This window comes from Haliaeetus albicilla, chromosome 2, assembly GCF_947461875.1.
Source record: "Haliaeetus albicilla chromosome 2, bHalAlb1.1, whole genome shotgun sequence".
Lineage (NCBI taxonomy): Eukaryota > Metazoa > Chordata > Aves > Accipitriformes > Accipitridae > Haliaeetus > Haliaeetus albicilla.
In genome coordinates, this window is record NC_091484.1 from 31,090,147 (window position 1) to 31,111,363 (window position 21,217).

At 39.0% G+C, this 21,217-nt stretch overlaps 1 protein-coding gene across 13 annotated transcripts in view; it reads right to left on the minus strand.

The window, feature by feature from the left end:
• Positions 1-613: 613 nt before the first annotated feature.
• Positions 614-21,217, minus strand: part of SUGCT (succinyl-CoA:glutarate-CoA transferase) — a 339,720-nt gene continuing 319,116 nt past the window's right edge. For 6 of the 13 annotated variants that reach the window (XM_069812412.1, XM_069812467.1, XM_069812380.1 and 3 more), the window contains 2 exons: positions 7,205-7,285; positions 614-951 (listed from right to left, as the gene is read on the minus strand). In XM_069812412.1, coding sequence (XP_069668513.1) covers positions 788-951; positions 7,205-7,285 — 245 coding nt within the window. In that variant the 3' untranslated portion in view covers positions 614-787. Of the gene's footprint in view, positions 952-7,204; positions 7,286-21,217 lie in introns of those variants that run through there. The other 7 variants (XM_069812442.1, XM_069769570.1, XM_069812451.1 and 4 more) reach the window with 3 other exon arrangements.

A 21,217-nucleotide genomic window follows, 5' to 3' on the forward strand; every position in this document is an offset into this window, starting at 1 on the left:
CTGGCAAGTTCTGGTATTTGACATTCAGCATGTGGTTTTGTGTGGATCAGTGTTTAATTAACAGTACTCTGGGCCTTTCTGAATAAAATTACAAAAGACTATTCAATCATAGTTTGTCTCTCAACCAGTCTTGGAATAGGCTTGTTTCATAACTGAAGAACTGCGCTAATTTCAGCTTATTTCTGCTAACACACTGGGATTGTCATGACCATGAAATGTAATAAAGACATATTGGTAATTGGGAATACCAGGGAACAGAAGTGAGTTTTGCAATGGTTACTCTACCCATGATTTAAAATAGAGATGAACAAAGAGTTCATGATTGATAATTCCGTTCAAAATCAATCAGATCAACCACCAATTTGTACATAAATGATTTTCTACTAAAATAATTGTACAAGGCAGCTTTCTGCAAATGGAGAGTCTAGTGTACAGATTTTTAAGGTTCTGCTTCTTTTCACTAACATTATGTCTTTCTGGGGACAAACATTTAGGCAATTACTGTAATTATGATAAGAACTCCATTTCCCATATGAAGTACAGAAAATGAGTAGCCACACAGGACTGTATAATTACATTTACCACCCTCCCTCCCAAGAAAATCTTTCACTCAGACAGTATGAGATTGTTTATTTGATACATCAGTGTTAAAATCATACAAACACACATGGAAGAAAATTAGGAATTAAATTATGTCTTCTCTTTGAGTCCCATTAGGGGAGCTGAAGGGAGCAAAGAGAGGACAAAGTAGTGTGAACTCAGTGTGAAGGAATGTAGCTAATGTTCCTTATCTGACCTCATGCTGAGCCACAGCACCAGTGCGGAGCAGTTCTTCTATGGCATCATCCTCATACCCCAGCATGCCCTTCAGTATCTCCACTGTATGCTGTCCAACAAGCGGAGGTGGTTTCGGATGTGACACAGCAAATTCACTGTATCTGACACCTGGTCCTGTAAAAAAAGCAGATGGGAGGGAAATTATTTTCAAAAGTTACTGCCCATATTTATATTGAAGTGTCTATGTTAGTTTAAAGGAAGCATCTAATTTTCACAGCAGTCTTACCACAGTCCTTATCGCAGAAATGCTATATTCTGGAATTATAGACTAAAAAAAAATCCCAGTTCACAATAATGTATGAATAAGGCAGTTTTAAGTAGTTCACCCAAACGCAGAATTGCTGAATATTCACCCAACGTTAAAAAGTCTTCCTATTGTTCCCAGTGGTATGTATATTGGGGTGCTCTGAGTCATACATATCACATCACAGGTCTACCACTCTCTGCTACTTGAACAACACAGGCAATGCCCAGCCCACACAACAGGATGTGGTGCAGAAATCTCCACACTGTCTACAACAGGAGGCAGCACAAGCACAAGAGCGCAATGAAATGTCATGTTAACACACTGTTACCGATGTCGGAGCAGCACACCGGATGATGGGAAGCACCATCTCCAGTTAGCAACAGCTCAAGTACCTCTGCAGAGTGCTCCATTATCCTGCAGTGATGTAAGACTGACATCACGCACAACAATAATATTCCCCAGCTTGGTTTACATTTTCAATGAAAAATATAGGTAGCAGCAGCCGTAAGAAAATCAACAATGGTTTATTTACCCTGGCAAGAATAATTTCAAAGGTGGATGTCACTTAGGGAAGCTGGCAATGATACGAAGACTTTAATGTCTATTGCAGGAAGTCAGGTCTCACTTTTTACCAATCCTCTGTAGTGAACTGAACAGAGGTTTCAGTGTAGTTCCCTGCAGACAGGTAGCTGTACTATTACTACCAGTTTCAGAAGACAGAATGAGCTACAAATTTACTCTGGGATCAAAACTGAGGTATGCACTCAGCGTATGCATAGAAAGACTAAGTGTTTTATAGAGAAATAGTGGACAGTAATTTCTCAAATTGTCAGTTGAAACCTTTTCTTTAATACAAAATTCGACAACCTTTGATGCTTTGGACAATTGGCAGAAGGATTCCTCTATTCATAGTTATGGTCTTTATTATATCATCAAAAAGAATTTACAGAAAAAGTTATACGTAGTTATGTCTTTGCCTATGACACTACAGCTTTACTCAGAAATGCAAAGAAATATATAGAGCGTTTTAATAGGTGGAACAGTCTTTGACGTATTTCTGAAGACACAGAATATTATCCAGCAAGGGAAGTGAACCACAGCAAGAAGTCATCCTATAAGGGCAGGAGTAGGGAAGTTCACTACTTGAAGTTACTACTTATTTAAGGAGAGATGCTGACAAAGGTCATGCAGCATGCCAAAATGCCATTTTTTCAACAGTCATCATTGACTGTAATCAAATGGTTAATATGGTAAAGGTATCCACCTCCAAGCAGGACAAAATAAGATAAAGGATGCTTAGAAAAAGAGGGTTTTTTCAAGCTGATTTTGTACATTCCTGATGAGTATGCTGCTGGAAGAGGGCAGGTACAGTTCCTCTTTTTAAAAAGGAGAGGAGGTAGAATTGGGAAATTGCAGACCAAACCATTTAACTTCAAGTTCCATTAAATACTGGAACAAATAATCACAATGAAAGTACTGAGGAGATGAGTAACAGCCAGCATGTATCTATTAAGAACAAATAGCATACGCTTGATCTCTTGTCTTTCTACCAGGAGAAGGGCTGGAGGTGAGATACATCCCATCTAACTTTAGATGCCAATAGCCTAGATATAGATGTTTAGTTGCTTAGACTCCCTTTGGAATCACTGCAGATGAAAAGACAAACTTACAGTGTAGTTCTTCTAAGACACTGGTAAATGACTAAACCTGGCCAGATGAATTGTGATCACCTATGTTCCTCCATAAAGGAGAGGGTAGACAAGTACCTTATATGCAGACCTCTACCACCCAGACATCTGAAGTCAGGTGAGATGACCCTCCAACCACTAGGATTCCAGATCAAGGTTTGACTTTCAGGAAGAAAGTTCTCTGCTATTTTCCATAAACTCACTAAAGAAACATGGCCTAGGTAAATCTGAAGCCAGGTACAATACTGAGAGGGAAATCATATTCAGAGAATTACTACCTGGGATCTTCTAAAACAGAAGAAAGTTTCAAGTGAGCTCCAGAGGAATCTGTTCAGGATGAAGCACTAATCAATATATTTTTACTGGGTTGGCTGATGGAACTCAGATCATACCTGCTCAGGTTTCTGAGGACTTCAGAAGCTAAAACTGACTGTGAAGCAGATTTCACAATGACCTGGCTACACTGGAGAAATGGTCTGATAAAACAGGATGAAATTTAATAGTGTCAAAGGGAAGGAATTACATTTAATTATATAAATACAGGGCAGGGGACAAATAGCAAGGTAGGAATAGCTAAGGGTTATTCTAGATCACAAAGTGAAGATGAGTCAACAACATCATGCTGTTGCGAAAAAGAAAAGCGTCCTACAGGGATGTACAAACAAGAGAGAAGTCTGCAGGACACATGAAATAATCTTTTTGCTTTAGTTAGAGCTGGCAGGTCACAGCTGGAGCAGTGTCTGGTGTGGGGCCCCCACTGCACAGCCATCTGGAACACCTGAAGATGTTCTACAGGACAGCAACCAAAATGATCAGAGAAAAGATGACAGACTGAACCAAGCGGGATTGTGGACCTAAAGAGAAAGGCCAGCAAAAAAGGCCTTCAAAATTGTCTTCAAAAAATGTAAAAAATAACCACCACCACAAAAACGCCAAACCCCGCAAAAATCCATGTGACCTTTCTGCAAGGAGGAAGTAAATCCTTTTTCATGTCCTTTCATTCATGATGAATGAGAAAGAATTGATTTAAATTGCAACAAAGGAAAGTGAAGTTAAGTACTAGAAAATAAACTTTTATAATGGTAGGGGTAGCAAAATGCTTAAACAGGCCATGCAAGGAGGCTGCAGAGTTCTTACCAATCAGGTCTTCAGGAACAAGAATTATTCTAGCATAGCTGATTCTGCTGGGACTTGCTGATGGATTAGATGATCTCCCACAGTCCCTTTCACCCACTAATATTCATGAAAGCTAAGAAACAGCTCACATATATTAATTCCTCTTCCTAGGACTGACTGAGGGCTGAACTGGCACTAGTGCAAGCCACAGAAATGATCTAGCCATGCCAACTGAAATACTTCTGAAGATAATTTCAGAGCAAAAATGCCCCTTAGAGATTTATGAGTCTAGAAATTCAACGTAGCCACAAAACTATTGGGCAATTTCTATTAAAAAATATAATAATATATAGATATAAAGCAATCTTATTTCAGGTGTCTGTATCTGAGAACTCTTTATACCGAAAAATCAGCAAACCCTCAAAGGAACTAGTTTAGTAGCTATACACTTTTCACTTGCTTGTGCAAATTTTTGCTAGTATAAAAATTGCATATCTCAAACCCTGGGATTTTTTGCAGTGATATCAAGAGACACAGAATAAAACCTCTAATGAGAGAAAAACAAAATTGACATTAAGTGTACAACAGGCATAGAATGCTTCACACTTCCCAAAGAAATTAATCTTACAAACTAGAGCATGCTAGAAAATTGCACAGCAATTATAAAACCAGTGTCTTCCTTGAGCTTTTATTGTTTGATGCATAATTCATCACGCTACTTTTCACTTTGATAGAGTTATAAAGTTATCTACATTCATTCAAAGGAGCTACTTGCTAATGATCCATCATTAACAATTCTCTGTTCTTTCCTTGTGTAACTTCTACTTGGCTTCTGTGTCAATTAGGAGGGTGCAAAGCTTGCCAGTCAGGCTTCAGCAATCCCACGCTCCTACCGAACAACGCTCCCGGAGAGCAACCAGCAGAATGCTATGCAAATGCTAATTAAACACAACTCCCTTATGAGGAAACCATCCCCTGAGGCAGAGAGAGGTGAACTGCTTTAATTAAGGCCAGAAGCATTTGCATGTGGGTGAGTTACAGAGAGCCTTGCAGATGAAAACAGGCCTTTGCTGGGGTAGAAGCAGGGTTACTCGTTGGAGGAGGTAAGACAGCAGTCACCTGTGCATCCTGGCTGTAAGCAGGGCCCTATACTCAATTCAGCCATGGAGTTAAAGGGACACATATGATCACCTGAAAAAATCAATGAAGGAATGAGTGCTAGCTGTGATTTACCTTTGTCCTGTTCAATTAAAAAAAGCCTGTTTCTCTTTTTGCTTCGATTATCATTGCCAGTAAACCAAAGAGCTCTTTCACCACATTTAAATTCTAGGCTAAACTTCTTCTATTACTATTATAATTTTGACTTTGGCACATTACTAAAATACATGCCGTGCACACCACATAATGTACAAGAGCTAATAGTGCAACAATAAATCAAAATTTATATCAGTAACAACCACAATGACAACTGTACCAAGACATCTTGAAGACTTCCCCTGTACTTGAACTCAACATCGTCATAATAAATTGTATTTCTTTAGTGCCTATCCACTATAGTATTGCTAGGCATCAAACTGAGCTACTAGGTCAAGACGTACTAAACATATTAAAGCAAAAGACAAAAATGAGATAAAACCTCTGAAACAGGCCCACAGGAAGGGCCCTGCAAGAATGAAATGCCTTTGAACATTTACTTTAAACAGGTGAAACATGCGGCAGTCTTTGCAGTGTGTCACTGGGCATTGCTGAGATTTGGGGCTGCAGAAGCAAAGTCAGTTTTACTCTAAAAGTAGCAGAAATTAAAGTTGAATTTGAATAATATTAAAGGTGCAAAGCACAGTATATAAAAGTGGATAATGGTTATAAACTTTGCTTTGTCCTGACAAATAGCAGTCCTGCAGCATTGTGCAGCAGTCACCGGATAACACTTTTTCTACAGCACAGGTTGGAGCATATTGAAACAATCTAACTCTCAAACTATGTAGAGGGAATCAGACCTGGGGACAGCCAAGCTCAGGGAAAATTCATGATTAGTTATTATTCAAGTGGGACAAGGAAAAGAAAGGGGAAGTTTGAGCTAATGTATGTGTATACATATCATCTACATTCGCAAAAAAGAGCAATGAGAAACCCAACACTACTTGTTAGTTAGCTCTACCCTAGCTCTCAGTGTAGCTTATATACATGTAGGAATCGCATGAAAACAAACCAAACACTTGTGCCTCTTCCAATAACATGGTGTTGCTACATAACAGTTTTGCAATTCCAATGAAATATCAACAGTCAACAGTGATGGCCCAGAGCCAATACATTCGCACCCAGATCCCATATACACTACAGGTCAAGTGTGTGGAGCATGCAATTGGCTGGTTATGAAACTGGCCTAAAGGAGGATCGGCAGGAAACAAGCAGTAACTTTTAAGGCAATGAAAAGGAAAACAATACAGAATAAGTCAGCAAGAAGGGCTTCATGGCTGCCATGAAGGATATTTGGACATTAGAAGTGATGTGTGCAGGGATATGTTACCAGGAGTAGACCAGGGACACTTCATTTTGAGTGTCTGGTCTCTTCCCCTTGGTCCCAGACGTGACTTCCATCAATCTGTTATTCACAGCTGAGAAGATGGGGTGCCCGAGCACACAGTACAGCTCAGCTGGGCTACACTGCCTTTACACCAGGCTTCTTCCCCTTGATGAAACACAAAGTAGAAAGTACACGCAGGCAAAAAAGCTCATTAAAAAGACCTGCTAGTATGAGTACTGCACACAGGCTTCAAGGAAATCTCCAGAATAAATAATCTGCTCCATCTTAACTGGGGAAATCCCACATTTTTTTCTATTTCTTGCCACAGATTTGAAAGTTTCAGAGCTCAGGGGACTTTTCAGGAATCTAATTGCTGGGAAAGATCCTTTCCTTTTGCATTACATTAGAGCTGGTGATTTACCTTTCATGAACAATCTGTAATAGATTTGAGAAAAAGCAATTAAGGAGATAATATTCAAAAACTTGCTCCTTCTTCCCTCGCTGCAGCTTCCATTTCCTTCCCCACTTACAGCACAGCCACACAAAGTGTTCACTTGGCATCCAGGACAGCTGAGAGGGTGGAAAACTTTGGCAGGATGAGTAGGAATGAGTAACTGAGAACATAGAGGATGGACAAACTTTTCCAAATGATAATTAAAAAAAGTATACTTTGTTCTAGATGTCATACAAACACAGATACAAATAAATTAGTATATAGTAGTAGTAAACAGTAAAATCAGTAGGGCAGTAAATAGTATCAATACTAGAAATATCTACAAGCCAGCTGTTTACCTTTTCTCATTTGGCCAATGCTGACTGCCACGGGAGAGCCATGAGGACCATCCAACATCACAAGAGTTGAGAATGTAAAAACTGACATATTGTGAGGGAAGTTGACAGACAGAGCATAAATGTAGTTTATGTGTGATAGCCACAGATGGGTGTCTAAAAATCAGGCCACTTTTAAACCCACACTTAGGCATTCAAAGCATCCATTACATAATTCTTAAACCCTTTGCAAAGTACAGGTAAGAAAGTACTTTTATAAATGAAGCTGCACATATAGAAATGCATTAAAAAACATCTTATGTATTTCCTACCAACCAACATCCTGTATATAATCAGTGTAAATACCACTCAACATTTATATAAAGCCTTACATTTTCAAAGTGTCACCATACTAACTGTACCTAATTAATCTTGCATGACTGCTGGAGTAAAGGAAATCATTTATCAGTCACTCTGGTTGCATATTTGAGAGTAATCCTGCATAATTACATCATTTGAATAATGCAATTTTGCAAGAGGACTCTTGGCACCAAAAAGCTTTAAGAAAGTTGCAGTAAGGTGGTGTCTACTGCTTCCCACATGTATCACCTCACAATGCTGAAAATTTGGCCTAACTTTTTGTGCAGACTCACATGGTCCCACTCCTTCCTGAAACCCAAAAGACCATAAGAAAAGATTCAAAGAAAGACAGGAAGGAAAACGACTAGTAAGAATACCCAGAGGTAGCAATTTTAAAGAACCGTAAATTCCCTGGGTAATAATCTGTAGCTCCATTTCCTAAGGAAACAAGTTTATGTCTCTGTGCTGTCTTTCTAATCATCTGTTTGTCTGCCTTGTCCCCACCACACACAGTAACTTCTGAACCTGTCAATCTTGATGAAAGTGTAGAAATCCCAAGGAAAATTAAGTTCTTACCAGTGTTGTGAAAACTAGCAACTGCTGAAGGACAGACACCCAAATTACTGCCCTGATGACATTAAAAAAACCCAAAGAACTCAGCTGTTATATATTCTGTTTGGCTGCAAATGGCTCACCAGTAAGTACAGACACAGCTCTGCAAGGGTCACCTAGCACATACTGTCCTTCACAGGGGAGACAAGGCATAAAGGATATGAGAAAAGTTCAGGTTATCGTAAGGATTACATATAAGGTTTATAAAGGCTGCAAGTCTGAAGGAAAACAATATTTAGTTCCAGTGTTCATGAAACAACTTCTTCTAGGCATCTTTTCTACAGTATTGTGGAAGGTGTATTCAGGCTGTGCAAGCCCAAGGCAAGGAAGTTAGAGACTTCTAGTTCAACATAAATTGCTCTTGAAGGAAGGAGCTGAAGAACTAGATGGCAAAGAAGAGTAACTGGGAGAAGCCCTGCAAAACTCTAAAAGGAAAAACCTACAGAGGCAAGCCAAAACTACTGAAAACCCGAGCTAAAAATGTAATTTGTCTCAGGTCATAATCTAATCAATACAAAACTCGATATATAATCCCACTACAGGATGCGGGTTAACCACAGGATGTGTACCTAATGCAGAAATTACGGGGTGAGGCTGAAAGGCTTTTGCCACACAGGAGGTCAGACTATATGAGCATAATGGTTGTTTCTGGGCATAAAACATATGAGTTTCGGAAATGCCCATAACCAAAACTGTTTCCACACAACAGGGCTGGGGTTAAGATGGCCTACCTGAACCTCCTCTGATACTTAGCCATATACTGTTTCATGTAGACATCTTTACTGTAAATCCAAAGGTCTTAATTACTCTATCTTAAGGAGAGTAATTAGTGAGAAGTGTGCTCCGAGTATGGAACAAGAAAAATCAAAATGCTACCTGAAATGAGCCTCTTGTAAGGACAGAGAATTGCCTAGTTGCAACACACTCACATGATCCTGGAAGCTGAATCATGCCCCCAGCTGCGCAGGAAGGCAAGAAGCTCCTCGGGGCCCTCCTACTGAGCCTGGTGAAAACTATTGCCAAGTCCCATGCCTTGTGGTTAGTGTGACCCTGCATGTTGGAATAAGATACACCAGCCAACCCAAAAGTGTCTGTATCTCCTCAGTACACCAATTTGTCCTTTCCTGTGTCCCGTCTCCAGCTATAAGTTAGATTCTTTGGCTCTTCAGAGACCCCAAAAGTAATCCTCTTGGCCAGCTGTGCATCATCAGAGTGGGAGCAGATGAGCTCTTCCTTGCAGATGAGCTCTTCCTTACTCTTTAGGCAACCAGCTGAAGCCTGGATACCTGAAGTTGATTCTAGTCTCTTAATTCAGGGATGCAAGACAATGCATGCTGAAGAACATACACAGCCTGAACGTAAGGCAGGGTATAATTTTCTCTCTAATCTCTTACTCGCTAAAGCGGCACTTTTTTCAGCGCAGGAGGCTTTAAGCTTTTTCCAAACAACTGGTAAAAATAACTAAAAATTAAAAACCTTTGGGCCTTTTTTTTAACACAAATTTGAAAGAATATTCAAAACATTCTCCTAAGCCACTTCTGAAAATGTGTTTATCACTCCAAACACCCTGACAATGTTCACAAGTCTGATCTTCCAGCCCCTAGGGAGCATTTTTCTGTGGCCTGTCCTGAAGTCTTTGTCTCGTTATTGCTGTACCCTTCTGTAAGCATGGACATCAGAACAGGCCACAGATTATTGCACAGAATAAAAAGCATTTTTCTATGTCCCCTTTTTATACCTCTAAAGAGCGGACCAGCTCTTTTCAGTATGCCTTGTAATGGGAATTCATGTTAAGATAATTATCTGTGATGGCTCCAATCATGCTTCTCTAAGTCTCTTTTCAAAACCAGAGGTGTCTGTTCCACAGGTCTACCTGGCATTCCTGTTTGATGCTATTAAACCCCACTGTAACAGCTCCTTTGGCAGCAATAGTTGGTAGCCAGAATAGAGAGTGAGCTGGGTGGCAAATCGTTCATGACAGAAGCAGTCTATCACATTGCTCTGCTTTAGTTCCCTAACCTCACTACAACCCATCTGTATATTAGTACAGATGATTTATTCATTTATTTAGGATGATTAATGTCTTACAACATCCATCTTAGCCTGTTAAGAAAAAGAAACTGAGAAATGAAAGCCTTCTTCAGTCCACCTGTAGCAGAACTATTTTCAATCACTTCTTAAGACTTTTACATTGACTAATTTTTCCTTGACAATCCCTGGTTTTGGCCAAAGGATTAAGTCTCAGAAGGGGTGTATTGTTATAAAAGGGCAAAGATTAGACATGTAGCTAGATGTCAAATCATGTGTCTGCCATGTGCTGTGTGCATATTGCCATGCACATTTATTCTACACGTCTTTAGACTGTTCCTCTGTGGCCACAACACATAGGCATATTAACCTTCACATTTGGAAAATTCAGCAGTCGGTCAATACTTTCTTGCCTAGTTAGTGACCCACACCAAGTAAGTATCTGCTGAGTGAGTATTAAAATAATGGAAAAAGCCATCAGCTGCAGCACAGCCAAGGAAATTCTGGTGGTTGAAATTCTGCAGCACAGACAACAGCCAGGTAACTCTATGTTTGAGCACCATGGAAATATTTGGAACTCGATTCTCAAGCAAGGCATCTGTGATTAAGTAGGGCTGAGCACTACGCACAGCCTGATCATTCTTCCAAAAGCTCTCCCACTCCACCCTCCATTTACTTCTGCTGTCCCTTGTGCAGCAGAATGAGGCCAGTTCCAGTGCACAGGGACTTTCCCTGGCAAAGGAAGATGGGAAGGGATTTGATACTTTGTTTTGGATTACTTGAAGAACTGCAAATTACATTTTTAGCTCTTTTTGGGTAAGGTGCCCAGACTCCTTGAGGCATAGGCTACTAAAAATGCTGGCTGAGTTTCAAAAAGCACTGTGCAATCTGGGATGACTCTGTTTTTGAGTGTCATACTTGAGACATCTTTAAAGGGGCCCAGTTTCCAGAAAAAGCTGAGGACATCTGAAAATCTTTCTCTTTCAGGATGTCTCAATTTGACTATGCAGAGACATCTGGTATTCAAAGTAGACAAGAAGAGCGAGTATCCCTTCATTGAGCAGAGGAAAGTAAAACTCTAGACATATAACTCCTTTTAGCCACTTCTTTTTTCCTATTTCCTATTTAAAAGCAATCATCAGGTTAATCTTAAGTTCTTTAAAGGGAAACAGTGCTTCAGTTGGAGTCTGGGAGTGGGACTAGAGAGAGGGCATGCTGCAGATTAGACTGCTTTTTTCCACCGATTTATAAGTAACAATTTGATCAATTCTATCTCAGTGTGAAGGACTGGGAACAGCTTTTTGGCTTTCCATTGTCTGCTGCCAATCCCTGACATGTGATACTCAGCTCATCGACTTGAAAATATCAAAGCAGTATGGGGCAGGAGAAAGAGCCGTTTCAAACCAAGCAGCCTTCAGTTTGGTTTTTGGTTGTGCGGGCATGCCGATGAGAGCGTGTGTATGTCAGTTAAGTATAGGCTGGTTCTGTATCTAAGTTCTTGTGGTTTCTAACATTTGCCAGCCTTTACTCCGTCAGAAGAGATTTCAGTGTTGCGTTCTACCCTACAATGGGCAAAAGAGTCAGAAATCATCTCTCCTCGCCCACAAAGATTAGAGTAGGATTAAGAAACAGAAATTTAAGTCAGACACACCCATGAAGAGGAATGAGGCACAAAGTTAGGAAGCCATCCAAAGCTCGGTTGCCTATCCCCTTACTAAACTAAACTAAAGAGTCTCTTTTTGCTCAAGAAGACAGCTGAAAAGCTGGTGAACAAAAATTAAAATCAGATTGAAACCAGCCATGCCTAAGCAATATCCCATCTTAAATGTGCACAGATCAGTTTCATTAAAATATTTCCCAATTCTCTCTTTTTCCACCTCCTAATACTTTGGCTGTTTCCTTTAGCTCCCCTTTAAACTGCAAAGCAAAATGCTTTTACTGACATGGTTTGTAATTTTGAAGTCCTAATCTTAAGCAGCAGGTGCTTAGTTTTAATGGAATTTTTCCATCCCTGAATGTCTGGGAGCATCAGTAGCACCTCCCTCCTACACAGCCCCTCACCTTTGATCCTTTGCCATTTGTACTTGTGGGTTTTCATTTACTGTATTTCTTCTGCTTTCCACAATCTGCTTTTTCACTGCAAACCCTTCGACCTCTCCTCTTCTTTCTTTTACCTCATACGATTGGCAAGTGCTGTCTCCTCAAAATCCTTATAAAATATGAAGGGCCTTGCTGCCTCTGGCCTCGCTATCTCTGCCCTCATTTTCAGCAGCGCTGTGTCTACTTTACACTGCACTGGCAATTTAAAAGGGCCTTAGAGTGGTTGTAAATATTTGCATCACAAGAACAATTATATTTTAATTGCCAGAGGTCCTAGGGCTTCTCTGCACAAAAAACCCTGGAACTAAAATAACAGTTGGTTTTACTTCATACAATTAGTTATTTTGGAGCAAGTCTGTGTGTGGGCACTTTTGTTCCATACTAGCAGGTTTTGTTTCCATTTAATTTTAGCTTTTTGGTTAATCTGATTTTAGTTAATTTTCTCTTATAATTTCCTATTTTGAGTTAATGTAAATTATTTTGTACAGGTATAAATGCAAGCAAAATCCAAGGGAAAAGCATCCACCCTCAGTTTGCAATGACATATCTAAAAGCATGAATTAAAAGTAGCTGTGTCAACTCCAGTTTGTGGAAAAAATGGGATTTACATCCTAACGCTAGAACTAGAGATGCTGTAGTAAGTGAATGTCTTCTCTGCCTTGGTGCTGGTAGATTGCTCCCAAACACAGTACAGACAGTTTAACAAAGACTAATCAGTTCTTTCTTATATCCAGGATTGCACCTCCCTAGTTTGTGCTTTAGTTAGTCTTCCAAGTGTATTTGGCTATTAAAGGATAGTTTCTTTTTATCTTCATTTGCCTTTCTATTGCTTATCAGATAGACATGCATATCGGTATATAACTCTTGCTCAAAAAGGAATGACATGCTGCAGAAATGACCATAGCCTTATTCCCTAATAACTTGACAGGAATTTGACTGAAAACTCTGCCTTTTAAAATATGAATCCACATTGTGCAGCAGTAAATCACAAGGGCTCACATAGCTTTCTCATAACTAAATTTTAATTGAGTTTTCCACCTTAACAAGGCAACCCAATTCCATAAAGTCATACCAGCCACTTCCTTAATCCACAAAGCTCAGAGGCTATCCTCTGCAGTGACAGCATGCAAAAATGTTTAATGCTAACACAAATACCTTTCATAGATTATTCTGATTCTCAGGCTGATTTCTAAGCCAGCTGTTCTCTGCCTGATTCAATGTGCAGAGTTCATTTTAAAACACAGAATATTCCCTGGTTACCTGCCATATAACTAGATCTTACAGGTGTAGGGCATGTTTGTAATGCTTGTTCATCCACTTGCAGGAAAAAAAATCATAAAATAAAATATGTTGTGTAGCTTTCCTGGATTGTAATGTTTTCTCCCCAACTTTCAGATACTGTATCAACTGAAGAATGCCAGGAATTACTTCATGCTTTATATATGTACCTGTTACAGATTATATTCATTAATTTCAAAGCCAGCTGCTATTTTTGCTTAAAGTAATCTTTGATGGTACACTATATATATATATATATATATATATGAGGAAGAACTGCTTGCTATGACATACAAATGTTTAAATCTACCTTGATTATAGATCTATTAGTCCTTTGTTCTTTTTCACGTAAGTAGCGTAACCAGCTTACTGCTCCTCCTGGGACTTATTCTCTGTATAGCAATTTTGACAAACCAGTAACACTGAATATGAAAGAAAATGATGAAAATATAAGCAACTCATCAGAAGAAACTAATAATCATCTAATAGTAAGGTCAACCACAGTACAGACTGCAGAGTTGGGAATCCAAACGGTTTATTTGGCTTCTTGCTCTATCACCAATCAACACTGTGATCACAGGCAAATCACGTTCCCTTGCCATATCCTTGTATTTCCTGTACAGTTGTGTTAGCCTTGCCTATTTAGATTCTAAAATGTTAGGGACTGGAGTCATCTCTTACTATTTGTTTATACAGTGTCTGACACAACGGGCCCCACTTTGTATTGGAATGAAATACAAATAATAATTTTCTGATATCCTGTCTCCCAGAGCTGCTTCAGAGAAGTATGAGCCACTGTCCCAAGTTATATCTGATAAATTGTGCATTACTCTGTTGTGGGAGAGATTTCTTTCTAATCCGAAATCCATCTGTCTTGCTGTGCTGCAAGTGATAGTTTCTGGGCAGAGAGCATACTAATTGCAGGATTAAACTCTTAGCTAACTCTTGGGTGGAAACCGTTTCCCATAATGTGGTAGAAAACACATGTTGGTTTCTGTCTGCAGATCCTTGAACATCACAGCCCTGATCTCAACTGAGATATTTAGGTTCGCTATTGAACTATGTCTGTGCAATATAACTCAATTAAAATGAAATAATAACTAGCTATCAAAAAGCATTATTGAGATTTTAGTGGCTTCAGTACTGCTTAGCCTGGTTTAGTTCCTCTTTGAAGGCAGAGACAATCGTGCTGAATGTAATGAATTCTGCACCTTCTCCAAATAAGTAGCACATAAACTTAGAGCTGAAAAATTAACTATAGTTTTGGTGAGTGTCTTTGGATTGCTTTAATTTTACAACCACACTGAGATTTGAAATTTCTAAAATCTAAAGTACCTCTTTGTATATAACATTTTGCTATAATATCTCTCATTTCTGTGGATGTGCACATTATTTATTATTCGGTGAGGTGAATGACTGACATTATTGATGTGACACAGACCTCATTGGCAAGCTGCAAAAAACAGCTGGCCCCCAGCATCTTTTCTTCCCATAGGTCAGTAGAGGAGGTAGATACCAGACTGCCAGACACAAATGTGGAGGAAATCTTTCAGAAATTATTCTGCTTACATCTCATCTTCTTAGGGCTCTCCAGTCAAAAGCCATCTTCCTAACAAAATACTAAATTTCCCATATTGTTAAAATGTACTGAAAATGCTGGAGATAACCACACTTTTCAAGAAAAGCTAGATTGTTAGATGAAGTTGCTTGTTGTTTTAATCTAATTTTTATGGTTGTGGTTGCAGTGCAACCATGAGACATCACAGGCTGTGCCACCCAATCAGGAGCTCTCCACTATATTTGGCAATATTTGAACCAAATCCCCATGTCGGAAAGCATTAGTAAACCTAAGAGTAAAGTTAGCTGGGTGAAGGGGGTGAATGGAGCAGGGTGAGACATGCAGTGCACTAGGGCAATAGGTGCTTTTTATGCTCAGGAGTTCAGAAAATCAGATCTGTTTGGGAAAACACAACTCTGGAAGAGCATGGGATTAAGGATTCTAGAGCAGAAGCTCAGGAATCCTTAGCTTCTGCTCCCACCACCTTCTAACTCCTCTCTGCCCTTATCCTAAGGTGGCCTAACCAATCTCCTGTTACCACAGTGAGGTCTACCTTTCTAACTAAGCTATTTCCATATTTCTCTGTTTGGCACTACTCTTTGCTGTCCTTTGCCAATTAACCACACATGGGTAGACTGTCACCCTTTCACAGAGACTATAAAAGCTAACATAAAAGCACAAAAACACCGACAGTGGCTCAGTACACTAGACCGCTCTCTGACAATCGTCAAAAATAGATGCTCTTGGAGGAGTATGAGAATACAGCAGGAACATCCAATATTTCCCCACGATACTTTCCCAGCCTCTAACAATTCACCATCTAACTCCAGTATCCCACCCTCCTCTTATGCATACTCCCCTGTTCTTCCCAAATCCCTCTCCCTAGTCTCCCATTAACCAACGCCTACTCTAACATCCTGAGGATAATCACCACAAGGAACTTAATACACCATGAGATAATATATCCCTGTAGCTCAATTACTCATCAACCTTCAATGCTCTTTCTTGTTCCCAAAGCCCACAACTCCCCACGGCACTTTCCATTGAACCCTAAGCCCTATTCTCCCTCATTCCTTCTCCTACTCCTTCTCCAAAACCTTCTACTGACCTGAAATATTAAGTAATCTAAATGCTTGATATTCTTCACTATTCAGATTTTTCCAGTTCCTTCATTAATCAGTGTACTCCCTCATCTATTTCTTACATAAGCTGACCAGTTGCACATTGTACAATGAAAGCAGTGCTTGAGACAGAGGGAAAGATTAGCAAGCGCTTCTGACTAAATAGAACATATTTGCTGAATTCTTTCTCTGGATTTGTTAGATCTCTGCAGCTGGGATTTATCCTTAATGATAAGCCAAGTAACTCCACTTCGCAGCATGCACTTCAACCAACATATTTTAAGCAGGTGTGCGAAAATTCAGCAAAGCACTAATGACTCCTAGAAGTCCTAGCAGAACCTGAATTCATGCTGAAAGATGTAATGCCAATTTAATACATAGAGTGAATATCTGTAATTTCTGTGTCTGGGTTATCCAGTCATCTTAAGAGGCCAACCACAAACAAAACTAAAACCAGATTCAGATAAAGAAATCAAATAGGGTGGACTTATTTACTTTTACATTATTTAGAACTTTCAGTGGAACTATGTCATTTATGTACATGCAACAGCAATCTTAGGGTACCACACACTTCTGTACTGGATATGAGAAACAGCCTTTCTCATCAGAGAAGTCCAAATGCTGGTGTTTTGGGTGACTTGGAGGAAAGACATGACTATGGCATCTTTATTCATTCTCCTAGGTCAACCAACAGGAGTGGAAAAAGTCTAGATACTCAGCTTCTTAAGTACAGCACTATGACAGGCTAATCCAGGTGAGCATATGCTTCCCTTCCACCTCTATTCCCAACCAGCTTTGACTCTTAATGTGACTAGAGAGAAATAAGGCCACAGTTTTAACAAATGACTGAGTAGGAACTCAGGATGCTTTTACTTTTGGATCTGAGCTGCTTGTGGTAGTCCTAATTTAAAGAAAATGCACTCTCTGAAGTTCAGTCTTTAATGCATCTTCAGCTGCATGACCAAAATAAAAAACCAAATCACTTATCAACTTTGAAAAGTTCATCTTAATTAGTATTTTTGTGCTGTAGCTGTGCTCTTTTGCAAAGCCTTCTGAATCCTTTTGAAAATGTTATACAATGTCAGTCCAGTTTCTGTTAAAATAATTATGTTCTACTTGGTTTATAGACACAGCATACATGGAGAACACACGTCTGCTTTATATGGTATGCTTTCCGTGACATGTGGAAACTGCTGTTGAAATCTATGGCAAATGACAGCACGCAAATAATCCTTACATCTGTGTACAAGCAAACCCACAAGTTTCACAGAAGCTGCTCACATTGGATGTTTTTAGAGTGAGAAAGACAGAAAGAAAATCACATTAGTTCTCATTAGTTTTAATTAAAGCAGTGGATGATTTCCTTATTCCCATTCATACTAAAGTATATTTTACAACTTGAACAGTTTTTAATAGGATTCAGTTCCCAGTTTTTAAATTAAGCTTTGACTCTTGCTATCCACCATATTTAATTAAAAAACCATAAACAGAGCTGCTTTCAAATAAAAGATTTAGGAGCAGATTCAACAAATATTTAATCCTTTAAGCTTAGTGTAAAATCAATGTAAAGGATTGTAAAAGGGATTTAGGAACCAACATGTTTTGGTGAATCTGAGCTATCTTTAAGATTTTCTGAGCTTTCAGAAACAAGGTCCCTTTCTGAGAGGCCACAAACTGATAACCTAGGGAAAGTAAACCAGTGATCATTTAAAATTCTTTCTTTTGTTATTTCTGAATAAAAATCACAATGAAGATACACAAATAATGTGCTATTTTCATTACAAGCTAGTACCAAGTTAACAATAACCTTTCAGGGACAAACTATAGTTAGAGGAAAGCTCTTAAGAAAGAAAGGAAAAAGAAGGGGGAAAGGAGAGAGCAAATGTGAATGTGGGAAAAAAAAGGAAAGAAAATGCTATTAAGCTTTTAGAAGAACTGCTTATGTTCATCCACATGTGAATCCTGAACCAGATATGTCAAAATCAATAGTAATAATAGTACTATGATCATGTGGAAAAATTCTTTGACTGCACTACAGCACTGTAGCATAGGAATGGTAATACATTGAAATCAGCCTCTTTCCAAGATTCAGAAATTTTAAATTAAGTGATAGAAAAAGAGGAGGTCTGAGGATTATTAGAAGACTGAACTACAAGGTGTGATATTTCCCTTAAGTGTAAATCAAATACTGTCTCTGATATAGTAACATGCTCTCTAGAATTGTTAAAAAAGGGGGAAAAAAGGGAAGAAAAACCCTACAGAATTGTAACACATTGTGCATAAGCATAAGTACTTGTAAAAAACAGTGTTTCTGATGGGATGAATTCAGTATCAGTTCTTAGTCTTACACTTCCAGCATAACTGTGAGTATTTCACATTCATTAGCGGTATAAACTCAGAGTTTGGAGAAGAAATAAATTCCATACTAGAACATCCAGATTTCCATTTCAACTGATTACATGTGGATAAGCATCCTATTTAAACATACAGATGTACTGATATTATATAGACACATAAGGACTTGCACTCATACCATGAGATGGTTACAAGATATACATACTTACACAGCACACATATAGTCACTTCCATTATTAAGACACTGAGGTTTTCAGATGCTTACTGTCCACATGGAGGATGTTATTAATAAAAGGAGGAACATGTTTTTTGGGTTGCTTCCTTCTAAAAAAAGTCACTTCCATTATTAAGACACTGAGGTTTTCAGATGCTTACTGTCCACATGGAGGATGTTATTAACAAAAGGAGGAACATGGTTTTGGGTTGCTTCCTTCCTAAAAAAGCCTGACCCTTATGAAATGACATCTTTTGACATTCCCAGTACAAATCTGATGGGCAGATTGGACACAGAGCCATAAAATTCTAGCACTTTCACTAACTTGCTATATAGCTTTACATAAAGTAGTTACTTTATGTAAACTTTATGTGGTTGTGGTCCAGCAAACCATTTCAGCTTACGCTTAAATGACACAGACTCCTCAGCTGTAATACAGTGATAATGGTATTTGCTGACTTAACTCTTAGGGTATTGTGAAGACCTAGGTAACACTTGCATGGAGCACTGAAGTTGCAGAGCAGGAGCTACAGTGTTGTAACCGTTATGACTGTTAAACTTTCCTTAGAACAATGATGCTAAACTTTTTCTATGATGCATGCCAATATGCCTGGCTGCAACAGACTTGAGAACTTTACACTTAGTGGGCATGTTCCCCTCATGGTATGTGTCCCCCTCAGTCCTAATCTCCTTACTGTCCACAATCAGGAACCTGGCTAGGCATGGCATTGTCTCCTTCCCACTGATACATACTCTTTTCTTTCCAAAAGAAAGTAGGGCAGGGGAAAGCAAGGGACAATGAGTCCAGATCACAGAGAGCAGGCATGTTTAGCCAGCTGGATCTGTGAGCTGTGAAGGTCCCTGTGTTGCAGAGAAAGACTCATAGAGACCAGACATAAAGAGCAGGGGAAGAAAGAGGCAGTGAGAGACCAGAGCCTGGAACATGTCATTGTTCCTCTGCAATGAGGAAAGGATGGCCCAGTGATGAGTAGGTACTCAAGGATTGCAGCACATGAAACTCATTTATTGTGACCTTAGGGAAATTGTTCTTTGTCCCTTCGAAACAGGGATAATAGTTCTTAAGTGGTTCTCAAGATGTTAAGGTTTATGATTTTATCTAGTGTTTTGATACAATGGGAACAGACCCATTGAAGTATCTTAGGCAAATAGGAGCTGTATTTTCCAATTAAACTTATGCAAAAAAATTAAACACTGGTACAAATGAAGAGTCAAACTTGCTTTTTATTTTTGTCTGAATTAAAGTAAATAGTACTTGAGACAAAAATGAGATAGACTGCTATGGTTACTAAAAGCGTGCTACTATACCAGCATGGACACTTCCTTCCTTGTTTAAAAGAAAGAGAAAAGCAAGGCCCCTTTTTCAGCTTCTTTGACATGGCCCAGAAGGCATTAACCTTCTCCTGTAGAGACATACTTCTAAGAGAAAATGGGACTTTATTACCCATACCTACTGAAACTGCTAAAATATTTAGAGACAAGTGAAACTGCTATCTCTGTGATGCAGGCACCTAGTCAGGTACCTGCCTATTACTTACCTACTAGACCAGAACAGTCTTTGAAGAGATTTTATGCAAGCAGCCAGAACTGCTTTCAGATGGATATGACTTAACTTTGAGAAAAGGCTTTTAGCAATTCAGATCTCAATGGCAGCATTTTTGTCTGTCATACATGATGGACTCTGCCTTGAGGTGAAACGCAGGTCATGTTTATAAACGGTCTAATCATCATGTTTCAATTAACACCATTTTAAGCACAACTTACTGTCCTTGTCTCAGTTTCCTCTCAACATACAGATGATAAGATCCTGAAAAGGATTGAATATTTTAAAGTCTTCCAAAGGACACCTTGTACAAAGGATGAGATGCTGAAAGTAGAGAAAATGAACCTTCATGTTAGCAGAAAGTGTGCCTTTAAGGCATTAATAACAAATGCTAAAACACCAACAGGAAACTTTTCCGAACTGGTTATGATTAGCTGTTCTAATTCTGTATACTGCCCCAAGGAACTTGAACACCCATTGAAACCAAGGATCTTCCTTTACACAAGGAGACATAAAACATAATCCCATTGACTTTAAGGCAAGTAACTTCCAAGGGATTTGCTACAGCGATTTATTTGCAACAGGTTTGCTGCAATAATAACTTTTCACTGCAAGTACACAATGTCTGTCTTTTGCAAAACACTTCCACTTCATTTTCTATCAGAGGGCCACCAATCCTTCATGCCAGGATTTCATAAAATTAATAAATCTACTTCCATAATCCTTGCTGCTTTTACTGACAAATGTAATAAACTACAGGATGCAAAACTCTGGAAGCCTACTGGGATTTATTTTCCTTTTTTTTTTTTTTTTTTCCTTGACAAGCTTTACAGAGTAGCACTTCTGAGAC